The sequence below is a fragment of the Tachysurus fulvidraco genome, chromosome 14, assembly GCF_022655615.1.
Source record: "Tachysurus fulvidraco isolate hzauxx_2018 chromosome 14, HZAU_PFXX_2.0, whole genome shotgun sequence".
Taxonomy (NCBI): domain Eukaryota; kingdom Metazoa; phylum Chordata; class Actinopteri; order Siluriformes; family Bagridae; genus Tachysurus; species Tachysurus fulvidraco.
The window spans coordinates 4,241,265-4,259,460 of NC_062531.1; the positions used below are offsets into that span (position 1 = coordinate 4,241,265).

At 42.0% G+C, this 18,196-nt stretch overlaps 1 protein-coding gene across 1 annotated transcript in view; it reads left to right on the top strand.

Annotated features, from left to right (window-relative positions):
- The first annotated feature begins 2,530 nt into the window (after nucleotides 1-2,530).
- otud5a (OTU deubiquitinase 5a) overlaps nucleotides 2,531-18,196 on the top strand; it is a 34,185-nt gene continuing 18,519 nt past the window's right edge. Inside the window, exons 1-2 of the mRNA XM_027151317.2 lie at nucleotides 2,531-3,467; nucleotides 8,125-8,218. Coding sequence (XP_027007118.2) covers nucleotides 2,889-3,467; nucleotides 8,125-8,218 — 673 coding nt within the window. The 5' untranslated portion in view covers nucleotides 2,531-2,888. The remainder of the gene's footprint in view (nucleotides 3,468-8,124; nucleotides 8,219-18,196) is intronic.

Consider the following 18,196-nt stretch of genomic DNA (forward strand, 5'->3'; position numbering starts at 1 on the left):
TTAAGTGGAAGCAAGGTAATGTATCACACAGATTCAGGTCAGAGCTTCAGTTAAACTTCACATAAAAAATCATACTGGTTGTTTGTATGAGTATGGTGTATTTCAGAAAATGCTGATCTCTTAGGAGGGGGCACGATGGCTTAGTGGTTAGCACGTTCGCCTCACACCTTCAGGGTTGAGGGTTCGATTCCCGCCTCCGCCTTGTGTGTGTGGAGTTTGCATGTTCTCCCCGTGCCTCGGGGGTTTCTTCCGGGCACTCCGGTTTCCTCCCCCGGTCCAAAGACATGCATGGTAGGTTGATTGGCGTGTGTGTGTGTGTGAGAGTGAGTGAGTGAATGAGAGTGTGTGTGCCCTGTGATGGGTTGGCATTCCGTCCAGGGTGTTTGATGCCCGATGACGCCTGAGATAGGCTCAGGCTCTCCATGACCCGAGAAGTTTGGATAAGCGGTAGAAAATGAGTGAGCTGATCTCTTAGGATCTTTATAAAGAGTTTATGTACAATGGTGAGAAGGAAATAAAATCAAAAATGTTCAAAACATTTGAAAAAATGTTGATCAGAAATACCTCTCAGAACGCACAATATGTTGAACAGGCAGATGGACTACAATAGGACAAGATCCCATTGGAGTTCATTCTAAACAGGAATATATAAAAACAGTGGGTACATGATTACTGGAAAGAGAAACACATCGCAGAAGAATGTTTTCCACCAATCATCGACGGCCACAATCAGCATAACTGAAAGGTTTTTTTTTCCTTTCTAAAAGAAGCTTTTCCTTCATCTAACTGCAATATTTCCCTATAAATAGTCATTTCTGTATTTTTCCATCACCATGCACTGTCGCACATAATGTACTTGTGATTTCACACCTCGGGACAGTTTATTTAATTAATACATTATGACAGGAGTCTTCCTTTACAACAAACTGCTTAACAAGGTCACCTACAACTTTAAAGGTACGTTAACACATACACAGATCATTTTTAATTCAATTAAATCCATGAACATAATTTGTCAAAATTTGGTGAATTTTTTCTGTGTTCAGAAGTGATGGATAAACACTACTACTACTACTACTAATAATAATAATAATAATAATAATAATCATCATCATCATGCCTTCCTATCAGTGTTCAAGGCTCAGATTCCTTCTACCAGTTTAAATAAGGATTAAAGACACTTTAGCCAGGTATACACATATTACATCCTATAACTTTGTTTTATAGTAGATCTGCTCAAATGCACATTATCACCTAGTGCTGGTTAATATTATGGACAGCAGCCACGCTAATTCCTCTCCTCTCTTTTTCTACCCATCCCGATGCATCCAGAGATTGTACCAGATCCAGTTGTGTTCCACTTCATGAAGATTTCAGTCCTTCAGCGAGTAGAGGCAAACCCTGTGAGGATCTTGAGGCATCTAGAGACGTACCAGCTCAAGCTTCACGAGGATTCAGACATTCAAAGAGAAAATAACAACTACATGTGTTCTTTGAGGACAACAACCAATACACAATTATATCTGACTGTAGAAAGGACATTATTCATAATAACACTCTCCGGTGTTTATAACATTTTATAATCACACCCTCCAGTGTCACCCATATGAAGATGAGGTTCCCTTTTGAGTCTGGTTCCTTTCAAGGTTTCTTCCTCTTCCATCTAAGGGAGTTTTTCCTCACCTCAGTCGCCTCAGTCACCTCGTTCATTAGGGATAAATACAAACACATTTAATATTACACAATATAACAAATAATATTAATAAGTAGTTTATATATAATATCTCTCTATAAATATATAGTTTATATACAAGTATAATATTAATCTTTGTAAAATAAAATAAACTTTTGTACTGTATTTCTTATGTTCTGTAAAGCTGCTTTGAGACAACATCCATTGTTAATACAAATAAATTTGATTTTATTCCATCTTCATAACAATGACAATAAATGAAAAAAATCCAATAATAATAATAATAATAATAATAATAAGAAGAAGAAGAAGAAGAAGAAGAAGAAGAAGAAAGAAAAGAAAACTACTACTTCCACTAGTACTACTACTACTAATAAAACTAATAATAAAGCTAATAATAATAATAATAAGAAGAAGAAGAAGAAGAAGAAGAAAAACTACTACTACTCCTAAAACTAATAATAATAATAATGATAATAATAATAATATTAAATAAAGATAACAACAACAACAATAATAATAATAATAATAATAATAATAATTCTCTACTCTAGAATCCATACTATTTATGGCTTAAAGGACGAAGAACAAAGCTAGTTTATGGCTAGCATCCTATAGATAGTACACGATTCAATACGTGGCCGATTTCTGCTCTTGTATAATATTTAATTCTGTTAGTTTCCTATTTAAGTCATGTTACTATACATACATACTATTTAGTGGGGTAGTAACCGAGTAAGGAGGAAGGCAGCTTCTTGTCTTACATACTATCGAGTGCGGAAGTATAGTTTTGTTTAATAAAGACTACCGACAGGACGTTAGTGTCGTCGTTCTTGTTTTAATTTGACGCCGCATGCTGTTTAGTACGCGGTCATTAAATTGTGGACGTTGCCTAGGACACAAGGGAGCAAAGAGGAAGTGACGTGTGCAAGCCGTCACCCGTGTGTTGATGTTTTGTGGAAAGTGGAGAACGGACGGGAAGCCGTGGCTTTGTTTTTGTTTCCATCGGCGTCGCGTTATCACGTTAAAAAGCCGTCCAGCTTTCCGTCGAGACGTCTAAGGACAAACACGCGGACCGAGAAGACGCTCACGTCGACTCTCGATCGAACGCAAAACGTTTAAAACGGAGGATTCGTCCCCTCCTCCCCTTCCCCCCGACCCCAATCTGCTTTAAATAGACAGCTCGCCAGCCAACATGACGATTCTGCCCAAGAAGAAGCCAAGCTCGTCTGTTGGCGTTTCTGATCACACCGACGAACCGGACCGACGGAGCGGATCCGACCCTCATCCTCATCCGCATCCGCACCCGCACCCGCATTCCCACGCTGTGCGGACGGGCGCCAGGCCCAGAGCTTCTCCGCCGCCGTGGTCGTATCAGACCGCTCCGCCTTCGTCCAGGGAGGACAGGCGGAATGATTCGAGCTCCCGGCCGCAGCAGGCCTCGCCTCCGCCGGTAGGTTCAGGGTCCCCGGCTGGGCCGGGAGACGGAAGCGGGATCTCCGGGGTTCGAGGAGAGCTCACGGGCGGTGTAGGCTGCGGTGGTGCTGGAGGAATAGGAATAGGGAGCTGCTGCTCGGGCCCGGGGCTCAGCAAGAGGCGGCGTCAGGCGACTTGCACCGGAGGAGTAGCAGGCGGAGGTACCGGACCCGGGGTGTCTGGAGGCGGTGGCGTTGGTCCGAGCTCAGATCCCGAGGAAGGCGCTGGTTATAACAGTGAGGATGAGTACGAGAACGCTTCCAGACTGCAGTCGGAGGATCCGGCGACGGTTGAACAGGTAAACATGCACATGCAGCTAACTAGCTAGTTATTAACTAGCTACACGATTATAACTCAACACCTGCGATACAAAATAGCCACGTAAACACAGCCGGTGTCAATGAAATCACGTTTCGACGACTTTTACTCAGATCTGAGCGTTTAATTTTTACTGTCAACACTGAACAAGATTAATAAGAAAACAGATTTAGCCTCCTGCTGAAGTCTGGCTCGAATGAGCTAGCGTTGTGTTTACAGCTAGCAAGAAGGGCTGCTGTGTACAATTACACGCTGTTTCTATAGGAAACATCGATTTATGGGTTAAATAAAGGTTATAATAATAAGTCATGCCGGTAGAAAGTTAGGTTGTAAATCATTTTAAACACTTTATTAAGCCTGTGGTCATTGTAATGGGCTTCCTGTCACTACATCCGGTGGGCCGTCAGAGGGTTATTGCTCTACTTTTACTCAGTCAACATGCATTTATGTGTGTGTATACGTGTGTGTGTGTGTATATATGTCTATATATACGTGTGTGTGTGTGTGTGTGTGTGTGTGTGTGTGTGTGTGTGTGTATATATATATATATATATATACACACACACACACACACACACACACACACACACACACACACAACCAGTGACACTTGTAGATAATTAATGTAATTTTTAGATAGTATAAATAATAAGTAAAGTAATAGTAGCTACTAGTATCTCACACACAGGTCAGGTTTAATAAATAATCTATAATCACTTTTTAGATTTTAAGTGAATTATTGAAATGTTTTATTTACACTCTTATTTATTAGTGTCTTTGTTTTTTGTTTTTTTTACAGAACAGACTCATTACTATTCCTTTTTTTTTACTAAGGGGTTGTAATTTCGCTCACTATAACAAACTACAAAACAAAACACCAACAATGCAGATGACATGCTTACACATTACAGCCCATATTTTGAGAAGCACTGAGGTCAAGCCTGTTCAATCACTGAGTGGTCACACATTGCAAGATAGTAGTCACATGCTGTTGGTCTTGTGATTACAAACTGCCGCCCATGCGGATAAATGTTAGTCATTAACAAACTAAACACATGTTAATTACTAAGACTAATCAGTGTGAAAAGTTGGGTTGAATTGCATGTTACATACAGTGCTCCGTTCTGTCTCTGATCTCTACGACTTCATTCCAAGCTTTATTGTTCTTCCTGTTGTCTCACTTGAGTATGTCTATGTTGTATGTATGTCAGACCTTTTACAAAAATTGCTTGTGCACTTTCATCACTATACTGTGCATGTGTACAGCAGCCACAACAACTGCAGTACAACATCATCTAACATCTTGTTTGCTTTGAGTTAATTGGGTCACATGCCTAAGAAATAAAAATAACAAAAATGTAGCTTAATAGTTTTAGAATATCACTTTGGATATCTCTTCGATATCTTGTCGCACAGTATAAAATCGAGTTTTACATATGTTCACTTGGTAGAGTATTTGTGAAATCTCTATTTTTACGACAGAAACGTGTTTCTGTGGACAAAAAGTGCAAACAGAGAAAAGTTGTGTGTCCTTGTTTATCCGGATTAATCCTAGAAGTCGGACAAGATAAAACCTCGGCTCTTAGCTTTTCTTCTTTTCTTCTGCACCGAAGAATAAATGAGACGTAATTACAAGTAAGAGCTGAAGTTGAGTGCGGGACTGAAGAAACATAACACCACCTGTGCTGTAGGATTGGTTTGAGGAACCAGTCAAGGAAATTGTTTAAATTTATTGCTTTATTTCTTCAGTCCTTATTTTGAAAGAATGTGGAAAAACAGACATGGTTCAAATTGTGCTTTCTATCTTTGTCGCTGAAATGGTTTGTCTTACACAAAGAAAATTAGTTTTTGTTTGTTGTATTGCGTGTGTAAACGCGTGAGTTTTAACCTACATTAACGTTATATTACGTTAAAGGTAGGGTCTCCGATTTTTGAGAAATGCTTCAGAAAACTGAGTCGGGCCAAAAAATAAACAAAAAAACAAAACAAACGTGTAGCCAATGAGCAGAAAGGGGTGGGTCTTATCAATATGCGCCTGAGAGAGTGGGTTCAGTGCGCATGTGTGACATTAGCAGAAAGCTGTTTTAACATTGACATGAAGGATAAAAACAAAGAAAGAAAGCGAAGAACGGCTTACAATAAGGCAAGAAGTGGGACGTGTTAATATAGGATCAGCTTTCCAGCGCTGGAGAGAACTGAAGGAGCAGAAAGTTGGCTGCATATTCACAGATTGAAGTATCCCGAGTCAATAACTCCTGAGCTAAACGCTGTTACTACACAAATAACACCTCTTTTCTATCGTCGTAATGTAGAGAGGCAGCTAAAACTGCGTTTTGTGTAGGAACAGCATTTAGCTCAGGAGTTATTGACTCGGGAAACTCCAATCTGTGAATATGTGGCCGACTTTACTTAAGACGCCGAGGCGCTTCTTTTTTCCTTCTCGATAGGTGAGTAACGTTGGTTTTGCTTTGTTTCACAGAACTAATATATGCCTTTGTCCTTTGCATGATTATGCTTGTGTCATTTTTGCTTGTTTGTTTATCTGCAATCGTATTGTTCTTCCCTTCAGCTATGTAAAGACCCATTTTCCATTAGTTGCCTAGGTTACATATGTATGTGTGGGCGGAGCTATCAATACAGGGGTGGGACCCATTTGGGTTAGGGGCGTGTTTGTTTTGGTGATTTTGTCAAAATTGGCTTTTAAAAATTGGAGACCCTGCCTTTAACGGCTGCTTTATTGTTGCTCCGCTCTGTAGGTGTTGATATGCTTTTGCTTCTTAATCATAGTTAGTTATCCATCCATTAGTTTCAATTTATAGGCAATTATCGAAGTTGGAAAAATGTGTTTTCATTAGTTTGTTTATTTTTTTTGTGCCCCATATGTGACATTGAACTGATCTCTGATGCATAATTTGTTTTAATTGCATGTGGTGTTGACTGCCAACCCTGATCCTCTCTAACGTTTTAATTGACACGGTGTAGTCTCTGTTGCCTGGCTGCACAATCAAGTGAATTTCTTTGATTGTTACTAATGTTAACAAAGGCATATTGAGTAATCAACACTCAGCCAAATGAGAATGTACCTAGAAAAATCCATCACTTTTTTCCCCAGACAAAACTTTTGACTTTGGGAATTAGAATTTTTAGCAACTTCATTAAAAAATAGATTTGTCAATTTGACAGTCTTTGACGTTGGCTTGTCGGAGCAAGTATTCCCAAAGGGCCGGTATGCTAGGGTGCCAATACTTTATTGGCGAGTGGATACGAGCATGTGACATCACCCGAATACCTGTGACGCATTTCCGCTCGTCGTGCTGAGTGTTATGATATATAACACATGTCCATTTTGTAGTAATTTTTTATTTTGGGGAGGGGCTGCAAACTCGATAATGCTCTTCAGCTCACATCACAGCTGCCCATAAACGAGTTAAGAGATCCTGTATCCTTAAATTAACACCAGTGTATAATGCTGATGGAGTTGCATCTGCAACCAATCACTGATCAAGACTGTTTTCCTGCAACCAATCACTGATCAAGACTGTTTTCCTGCAACCAATCACTGATCAAGACTGTTTTCCTGCAACCAATCACTGATCAAGACTGCTTTCCTGCAACCAATCACTGATCAGCACTGTTTGTTCCACCTATAGATTATGCGCCACATCTGCTACACAAGTTCCTGTTAACATGTGGTTACCATAGCAACAGTAACAGCAGAATTACTGGCAGAAAGCTCCTGTTACAGAGAATTAACACCTTCCAATTTGAGATTTCCGCCTTGTTTTGGTGTACAGTTGCAAATAAAAACAGCATTTTTTTATTTAGATGTTATCTTTAATATGTTTAACACATCCTGATCTTTAAATCTGTTCACCATGGTAACTATGCCGAAGAGCGTTCTTTTCTGATCAGCCAATCTGACTCATCCTTGGTCAAGTGGGCGGGGCTTATCGAGTTCAAGGCAATATCTTTGTGGACAAATGTTGTTTTTCCTTATGAAAATAAGGCTGATGTTGAGTTCCTACACTTTATACAGATGTTTACATCATTTTTTTTCTTGTGCTGATCCCACTCCAGTGCACTAGAGGTCGCCAAACTCTCACAAAGTGCTTTAGCTGTCCTCTGTGACTGAAGGCTCTTTTAGGCACTTACAGTAGTGAGTTGAGAGCTGAAGATATCTGCTTTATTTGTTTGTTTTTTTTAAGTGACTGCTCTGTGGAGGAGTTTGAGACACGGACACTTAAGTGTCAGTCATTTTTCAACTGGTATTTTCTCTATTGACGTGCACAGCCTTTTTAGTATTTTTTTATGTAGCAGAGAACATAAACTTAACACACCTCGGCCTATTGTGTATGTGTGGTTCTCAAATAACATGTAAAATGGCTGTCATATCTCTCTCTCTCTCTCTCTCTCTCTCTCTCTCTCTCTCTCTCTCTCTTTCACCCTCTCTTTCACCATCTTTCTCTCACTTAATCTGTCTGTTTTTCACTCTTACTTTGTCTACCCCGCTCTCTTTTTCTCGCTCTTTCTTACTCTCTCACACTCACAATTTGTTTCTTTTTCCGACTAATTCGTTGCCTGTTTTTCTCCACTTTTCCCTGACTGTCTCTTTCATCTCTCTCTCTCTATCTCTGCAGCAGGAGCACTGGTTCGAGAAAGCACTTACGGAAAAGAAAGGATTCGTGATTAAAAAAATGAAGGAAGATGGTGCGTGCCTCTTCAGAGCTGTCGGTATGTAACACATCTCTAACCTGTTAATCGTGTGTGCGTGTGTGTGTGTGTGTGTGAAAGCGTCATCACCTACATGACTCTACTTCCTCCTCACCTTCTTGTGCAAGGCTTTTTTATAAGCATTCATAAGCGGTTATACACACACTCATACACATTACTTTACATCTGGAAGCAACATAGTTTTTTTTTTATGTGGTAGCTCAGTGGTTAAGGTGTTGCACTACTGATCATAGGTTCGAATCCTACGTCCACCAAGCGGCTACTGCTGGGCCCCTGTGCAAGGCCCTTATCCCTCAATTGCTCAGTTGTATAAATTGAAGTATATTCAGCGTCTGTTAAATGGCGTAAATGTAAATCAAGTTTTTTAAGTTCCCCTGAGAGACGCTGCAGTACCGCACACACACACACGATGGCACTGTGGCGCTTCACGTTTCAGGGAAAGTTTCAGTCACTTTCACAGTCCTGCTTTAATCCTGTCAGAAATCCAGCTGCTGTCTATCAAAAGAAACCGAAAGATTTTGAAACAAAATCCGTTTTTCTAAAATAACAATCCGTCCTTTGTTGAACTCTGGTAAACGACTCTGGATGGATTTCCAGCTTCAGCAGTTCAGTGTGATGTAATTAAACATTACTTACCGAATGAATAAGAGTTTTTTTCCCCTTGGCCTTGTTTTCCATATTAAGCTACAAACATGTGGTCACAGTCATCATTACTTCTGCACAGCCCGTTTTTCAGATATGAGTGGAATGATGCGTTTAGGGGTTTTTTGTTTTTGGTGAAACTCACTACTACACACTTTCTGTTTGCCCCAGAATATTTTTCTCAGCTGTCATAGCAAATGAACTGCTATAATTATTCCGCTCTTCTTGTAGTTCACGCTTTCCTCTTTAAATCCTCGCTCAATCCCATCTCTCTCACATGGTTTCTCTTAGTTTAGGTACACAGAGTGCAAAAGTTTGTACATCCTTAGGACAAACAATGGGTGAACGACTGTATTTTAACCAACAGAACATTTTCAAGGGGTTTGGATAATTGTTATTAGACAAAACGCTGGAATAGAGTGTGAGTTCTCGGGAAATACAACAGCAAGGGTCATGCTGTTCCAGAGAAACAATTAACACTGGGTTTCTGTGATGGGTTACCAGGTCAATATTGATTGTTCGGCTGTAAAAGCTCACTAGCTATTTTTTTTGTATACTCCAGAAGATCAGTGCCTCTAGAATTTATTGGTTTGTTTTTATTTATTTATATGTTTATGTATTTATTTTCTTCTTATTATTATTATTATTATTATTATTATTATTATTATTATTATTATTATTATTGTATACTCCAGATGATGTCTCTGTAGGATTTGTAGTCTGTTGTTTGTTTGTTTGTTTTTGTTTTATTCATTTTTTTTGTATACTACAGAAGATCAGAAAAGAAATAAAAATCCAGTTTAATCTAGCAATTTTTCCAATTTACTGCAATTTTTCTGCAGATTTTGTCACAACACACATTCAGCCATAGCGCCTTAACGTTCCCATACACACACACACACACACACGCACACACACACACACACGCACACACACACACACACACACGCATATATTTGTGTGTGTTATGCTACAATAATAATAATGGATAGATAACATGCAACTTCTCCTGTTACAGTCTGTTCTGTCTGGTGGAAAACTTCCTGACTCTTACAAATCACTGACACCGGAGACTCCTTACTGAAATATTATAGAAACATTTACTATATAAACAGTGAAATATTTTTCTCTTTGTCCCCGAAACCAGCCAGCGATTTTGTGCGTTTGTTTGTGAAATACAAGAACACTGTGGTCAGCTCAGAAAAATTCTGAATGCGATGGGAATCTATCTCTCCAGTATGTAAAGCAGGGGATGCTAACTATTGCACTTTACTGTCTACATGAGTCCTGAGTCTGCAGCGGGTTTTTTTTAATGACCTCGGCTCCTCCCGGCCTCTCAGCTGAGGTTAACTGTATTGACCTACATGTCGTCTCTCCGTGTTGCCGAAATTCCCAGCAGGGACGACAGTGTCGCGTTCCTCGATCCAAACCACCGCTTACTGTCTTTCCGTTGTTTCCTGAAGTTCCCTCTGAAATACAGTGAGAGTAAAAAAATGGACATTTTTCTATTCTTCATTTCTGGTAACAGCAGTGTGAATGAGGGTCTCGCTTACCGGTATTACTAACCACAGGTTGTGTGTGTGTGTGTATGTGTCTGTGGTGGGGTTTTCTCGACTTTGAAAGCCCATGTAGGCTTCCATTTCTCAGAATAATACCAGTGTTATTATTATTATTATTATATTTTCTTGCTGGGCTTTACACATATTCAGAATACTCAGAAATTCCCGCAAAGTTTCAGCAAATGAGACTTTCAGAAGGTCAAATTAAACCTCACCACATTATGTATTTGTATCGCTGTCTCTAACTAGAGCACCAACACCAAGTCCTAGCTTGTGTCAGCTGTCTCTGTTCGTTATTTTGCTTTTTATTTAATTATTAACTTTCATTTACTTTTATTAATGGGTCACTTCCTAGGTTCATACAGGGGATGATAAGTGAAGGGAAGGGGCGTGGCCTGACGCGTAAAGACGCCACGGCGAACAAAATCTTACTTTAGAAAATCTTACTGCTGAGAAATTTAGAACAGACGGAATCCGTTTACGAATCATGTTCGTTTCTAATTTATAAAATTTATTACCGCATAAAAATTTGCAGAATCCTTCAGTCGACTTGCCGAAGCTGGCTTTAAACTAACGAGCACCCGATGATGTTAGTTGGTGCGTTAGGGCCTACACGATGTTCCTTAATTATACAGTCATAACAAATGTTACAAACTGTCGCGCACCGCTTTCTTTTCCTCCGTTGCATTTTCTCCGTTGAAATTTTCAAGCCATTTTAAAACAAATCATCTTGGTGATGTGACCGAGGCACTGAGGTCTTCTTTTTCCCCGTGTGTTGGATCGAGATATGTGTCTATAGATAGAAGGCTAGAGTAGTAGATATGTATAGAAATGGAGAAGGACGCGGGATGTAAACGTCTGTGCTCGTACAGCGTGTTCTCGGATACGGCGGCCGGTTTTCTCCGTGCGAAGTCGGAGTCGATTACGTAATGGCGTGCGGACGGCCGGCTCAGACAGCAGCAGCGGTTGATTGTGTACTCAGGTATTTGCATGTCACTTTAAAAGCGAGGTGACATTCAGGTCACTCACGTCAGGATGCCTCGACCTAACCTGAACTACCGGGCAACTCCTGATAAATAAAAGGCTTTAATTGTGATTACAAGCCACATGTTGTTGGGGTTTTTTTTTCCACAGTTACGGTCGTGTTTGTTTAAAGAAGACTGGAAACGATGACGCCGGGCCACCGTCTCGCTTTTAATGCCGTCAGATGGACGTGTCATTCCTTCTCCTGCCTCGGGTTTCTCAGCAGGGTCGTGGATGGTTGTCATTTCATTCTGACTCCTTGACGTTACACACACACACACACACACACACACACAGCTACAGCTACAGCTGTGTGTGTGATAGCGAGAAAGCCCTTGTGTGGTTTCAGTTTTTCTGTCACACTGAAAACCATGTTTGTGGTTTCGGTGCTGGTTTTATTCAGCTCGAGTGCAGGTTCAGGTGTGAAAACGAGCGCCTTTTTAAAGAAACTTCAAGCATGTTATAAGAATCAGGCCTCGTTTAGAAAAAAACCTTCATCCAAAAGCCACTGTAAAGGTTGTTGGGTTGCTGTAAAAGTAGTACACTCTCGGCACACTGTTATGTAAATCGGGTTACCGGTGGAACGTGAACTGGTGTCTCTGAGACGTGGGAAACGGTGTCAGGTGTACAGACCAGCCCTCGCTCCCAGCACTCGCCTTTCAGCTGTGCAACCACGGATCTGCTTTCTTCCCTTTTTTTTTAATGCCTTTACTTCTTTAGCTCGGACTCCGACTCCTCCGTATACGTTTCGTATTCAGCGCCCAAGTAGAAAACAAAAGCGTCCCGTCGGATTATTGAGCATTTTTATGGGTCAAGAATCACCAGTTAATCACAATACAGAGATGCATAAGGATATAAACGCTGAGGCTGGTTTCTCTCCAGTCCACGCCGTAGAGTCGAGTCGTTTACGAAAGGTCACGCGTTCCGGGTGACGAAGCCAAAAATAAGCGAACGAAGGGATGCACGGAACCTCGTCGTTTAAGCCGACGTTAGAGCTTGTGTTCTGTAATTATCTGATATTCACATTATATTTTGTAAGCTTTAAAAAAAGGTATAATTTTGCGTAGTCTGGGAAGCTACACAACAGTGGGACCAACACACCCACCATCCGCTCAGATTTCCATGGGGAAAAAATGCAACAAACGATTAGAAATATTTTTTAATTTTTTTATTTTATGAGTAAAAAGATCGTGATCGGCGTGTCACTGTTCTCATTGCTATATCGCACTTGGCAGAAACGGAACGGAGCGTAATCTCACACCCAGCTTCTAATTTTGAATCATTCATTCATTCATTTTCTACCGCTTATCCAAACTACCTCGGGTCACAGGGAGCCTGAGCCTATCTCGGGTGTCATCGGGCATCGAGGCAGGATACACCCTGGACGGAGTGCCAACCCATCGCAGGGCACACACACACTCTCATTCACTCACACACTCACACACTACAGACAATTTTCCAGAGATGCCAATCAACCTACCATGCATGTCTTTGGACCGGGGGAGGAAACCGGAGTACCCGGAGGAAACCCCCGAGGCACGGGGAGAACATGCAAACTCCACACACACAAGGCGGAGGCGGGAATCGAACCCCCAACCCTGGAGGTGTGAGACGAACGTGCTAACCATTAAGCCACAGTGCCCCCTTTAATTTTGAATCATTTTGATGCAATTAATAATTTAACCTGAAGCAGTAGCTTGGAAGCCGGTGCCAATTAACTCTCAGGACTTAACTGAACTTTATTACTGACCCAGTTCCGGTCAGGTTTATCAGCGTAATCAGCACGACGAGACAGGTTATTTGTTCACTTCCTACACAAACAGGAGGTCAAACAACAATTCCAGCGTTTCCCAGCTCCCAGTCGTAGTGGGCTACGGAATAAAAGTCTTGTCTTTTAGGCCACGCCCACTTCAGGTTTAAATCCCAACACCTCTATTCTGCAGCACTGAACAGATACGGATATTGTCGTGGTGTGATGTGACACACCTGGCGCGTATTTCTCGAAGCTGCTAGTTCACCACATGACTAACGTCGGACCACGAACAATCCGTCCTGTTCAGCCTGCCGTAATGTCCAGCAGCTGCGTGTCAGATGATCTGTAACTCTCAGGAATGTTGTTTGGACCCATCCAGGTGCGTGGGTTTAATTCGCACCCGACGTCCAAGCACCTGTTCCTAATCGGCCGGCATCAGTTACACGACGCGTTAAAATTACAGCCTTACAGATGCGTCCTAGTTATCGCCGCTGTAATCGGATGTCTTTTATCCCCCCAGATTCCCGCTAACACACGTTTTCCAACACCGTGTCCTGAACTCCTTTACCTTCGATCCGATCCGTGAATTTAAGTATCGGCTTCATCCCACCAATCCTGCCAGGCACATGGTGGGATATCAGATAGAAATCAGACAGACTTTCACTTAGGGCTGAAGTTACGGAAAAGAACTTAATCCATATATATAACTGCACGGTCAGCGTCTTTAACGGAGAAACGCTACACAAGTTTGTTTTGAGGTGTTTTTTTTTTTCTTTCTTTTTCATTTGTAATTAAACACTTTGATGTTCTTCAGTAATGGAACAGTGAGCAGGAACAGGATCTGCCAGCCGGGCATTTCTGCTCTAAAGCCTCTCAGCTTCCCAGCAGGACTCAGCACAATGGCATGCAAACCTCTGTGTGTGTGTGTGTGTGTGTGTGTGTGTGTGTGTGTGTGTGTGTGTGTGTGTGTGTGTGTGTGTGTGTGTGTGTGTGTGTGTGTGTGGTGGTCGTCGTGTCCATCACAAGTAGTTCTTCACTTTCAGCAGCCAGACGTTCTGTTTCTGATAGAGGTTTTGTAAACAGGATTGAAATGTGCTGAGCTTCGGAAGCGCTACTAGTTCACGGTCAGACGATGGGGTATTTGCATACACGTACACTCGCTGGCCACTTTATTAGGAACTCCAGATCCAGGTCACGAGCTTCTGTTAATGTTCACGTCAAACATGAGACTTAAAAAGGAAAAAAAAAAAAGTCAGATCGCTGTGTTTCAGTATTTTCATATACAAAAAGAAAAAAACATTTTCTGTGGCCGGAAACCTGCAGCGTGTTGACGATGGGTTCCAGCCGCTCGGGAAGGATAAAGTAGCTCGTCTCAGCAATCTCTATAACTGCAGTGAGCTGAAAAGCATCTCGACACACACATAACATGGAACCTCGAGGTGGACAAGCTATTTTTTTCCCCCCTGTCTGTATGATCAGGAACAGAGTCACCCAAAAGGTCCGGGAAGTCGTCGTGGCCTAATGGTTAGAGAGTCTGACTCCTAACCCTAAGGTTGTGGGTTCAAGTCTCGGTCCGGCCACCTTGTCTTGACACCCCACTGCCCACTGCTCCGGGTGTGTGTTCACGGTGTGTGTGTGTGTGTGTTCACTGCTGTGTGTGTGCACTTTGGATGGGTTAAATACAGAGAACAAATTCTGAGTATGGGTCACCGTAAGCCGTACGTCACTTCACTTTTTCACTTTCAAACTCGAGAGAAAAAAACTCATCCCACGTACGACGGTTTAACCCGCTTACACGAAACCGAGAATTCCGAATAAATCCAAACACTGCATTTAACCAGAATTGTGTGTTTATTGGTCAGTGTCCTTTCACTTTATTGTGGGATTTATTTATTTATTTGTTTGTTTGTTTGTTGCTAATGCAGGATTGTGGAGGACAAATCATTTCTACACAGATTTTCCTGCTCCATCTTCCAAATTGTCCTCAAATCTTTCCTCTAACCAGATGTGAAAACTCCCCCCCCCCCCCCCCCCGTCCAGGATTTAAGGAGATGTTTTAATGTTTATTTTCCAAAATCACCCTAGAACATAAAAGCTCTTCCGACAAAGCTTTTTTTTTTTCTCAATCCGCTTTTATTTTGCGGTTAAAAAAAAAAAATCACTTTTTTTTCTTCTTCTTCGTAACGATCGTAAACGTCGGCCGTACGTTTTCCCCAGGAACATATAGCAGCCGCCAGGTCATGGAATTTCAAGGGACTTTTCTTCTTCTTCCTCTTTAGATGAAATCAGCAGCGTGTTTATTTCCTTCTGAGAACCCGGCGCAGGCTCAATCGCACTCCGCTCACCTGGGTCTCGGGTATGACAGGAATGTAGAACGACGCCCGACAGGAGTTTGTGGCTTGACCCGGCTCGAGATCATGTCACTTAGTCATTCTCTCTCACACACACACACGCACGCACACACACTCCAGACTTGTATGAAAATTTCCATCGTATGCAAACAACATTCCACGAGACACATTCCACTCAGTCTGTTTTGACGCGAGGGCAGATGCCGTGACCTGGTGTGTAAGTGTAGAAGCGAGGAGGAGGAGGAGGAGGAGATAGAGGCTGGTGTTCGACTTTTATCTTCTTCACTCCAGCCGCGATTCGTTTGTCGTCGGAAGCGTAGAATTCCTTTGAAGTAGAAGCGGGGTTTGTAATTCCCACCGGCAGAGTTCCCAAACTCCTCCCAGCTCAAATACCATCCTATGTACCATCATCACAACGTGAGCTTCATACTTCACAAGAAGAAAGAGTAGCTCCAAACACATTTGTTTGGGTTTTGTCGTTTTACTACCTCCAAACACAGGATTGAAGTAAACGTCGCTTTAATTATCCCGCGTTTTTTGAATAAAGGGTTATTCTAAACCCTCCGTGTGTACAGTATAAGTAGGATATATTACTCAAAAACATCTTTTTATGACGTCATCTGTAAAGACGTGTAAACCGACACGGAGACACGAGCTCGGTGAATAAATCAAATGAAAGATGTTACGTTGTCGTGTTAAACATTCAGAACGGTTCGGAGTCCCGGACGTCCCGACGGGAGCTAGCGAACCAGAGACCCGTTTTTAAAGTCCGTCTCAGGGGATCTGATCTCAAGCGAGCTCTCTAGCTGTTTGCGTCCCACATTTTCATACTCAAATGCGTCTCTTCGTGAATGACGTACTTCACTCCTTTGTTGTCACGAGTCAAAGGTTTGTAGTAAAGCACCTCATTTTCTCCGGTACACTTATTTAAGTAGCTTCGTACCCGAAGTATACAAATGAGAGAGTTTAAATGCGGTCACCTTTTTGCTTCTTAGGCTTTAAACACGTCGAGTTGTTTAATCGCAGCGTATCGACATCATAAGAGAAAACATTTCAAACGAAGCTCTTAGGCTTCGAGATCATTTGTGCTGCCTTTTTTTTTCTCCCCTTTTATGCCACAACAGTGTGACAAAGTACAAGTTGTTTGGTTTTGTTTTGTTTTATTTAATTGTTTCATTGCAGAATGGCTCGTCATAGTTTTTTATGCATTAATATACGTCGTGGGACGTCCCGGAATCAAGTTACTTCTCGAGATCTTTCTACAGAAGACTTCCCTTTGCTGTTAAACTTTGTGTACTTGCACATTCTGCTTTAGACGTTCACCCGTTCGAACCGTAACTATCGCAAACGTTGATGAATCGAACCCAGTCAGGTGGGGAATTCCGCAGCGCTGCGGTGTAACACGACATCTGAGTGTTTTTAACTAACTACGATTCTGTGGAACGACTAACGGATGGCTTGTTTTTTTCTTGTAATACGTACTAATGAAACTCGAGCTCGCTTAGTCAGACGTTTGAGATTTTCTCCGCGTCTCGCCACCATCATGTACGTGGCCCTGTTTCCTTCTGAAGAACTTTCCGAGTGTTCGAGCGACAGGAAAAAGGTGCTTTTGTGTACTTTTACACCTGTGTTTAACGCCAGGTGTCGCATTATTAACCCCTTATACTAAGGGATGTTAACAGATACTGTCGTGTTTGTTCCTGTAACGAAATCACGAACCTACTGCACAGCGCTACTACGGGAGATTAGTAATATGGCTCAGAACACGTTTAGTTATTTGTCATTATTTATATCCTGGAATGACGTAGCCGATAACGAGGAATCGTCACGGCCGGAATTCACGTAAAAGATTTAGGCCACACCCACTCCAGATTTAGATGCAGGTACCGGGACGGATGTTTGAGCTCGGACGATCGGACCTGGCTTGGACGATCTGTCAGCGCAAACCAGACACAGAGCAAAGTTTCAAGCCGTGAAATTCCTCAATTGCCCACATCACCGTATTGATCTGTTCACACAAGGCAGAGCATGACACCACGAGATTGATAACAGCTTCACTCGTGCGAGTCGCACGCTGCGGCCTGTGCCACGTCAGAGATAAGGGTGGAATCCGTCGACACGCCGGCGCTGCATAACATTCCTCGCTCCGACGCACTCGATCACGCTCGCCGACAAAGTAGCAAGTCGTCCTCAGGTGAAGACAAGACGAGGAAACGATGCAGGCTCATATCAGTCATGTCAACAAGAGCGTGTAACGTAAAGAATAAAGCACTGGAGGTGTACAATTTTGTCTCTAGTGTCTTTGGACAGCTCTTTGGTCTTGGCCATGTTAGTAGTTGGATTCTTACTGATCGTATGGGGTGGACAGGTGTCTTTATTCAGCTAACGACCTCAAACCGGTGCATCTAATTTAGGATAATAAATGGAGTGGAGGTGGACATTTTAAAGGCAGACTAACAGGACTTTGAGGGTCGGAATTCTAGCTGATAGATAGGTGTTCAAATACTTATCTGCAGCTGTATCATACAAATAAATAGTTAAAAAAATCATATATTGTGATTTACGGATTATTTTTGTTTGGATTATGTCTCTCACAGTGGACATGCACCTACGATGACAATTTCAGACCCCTCCATGATTTCCAAGTGGG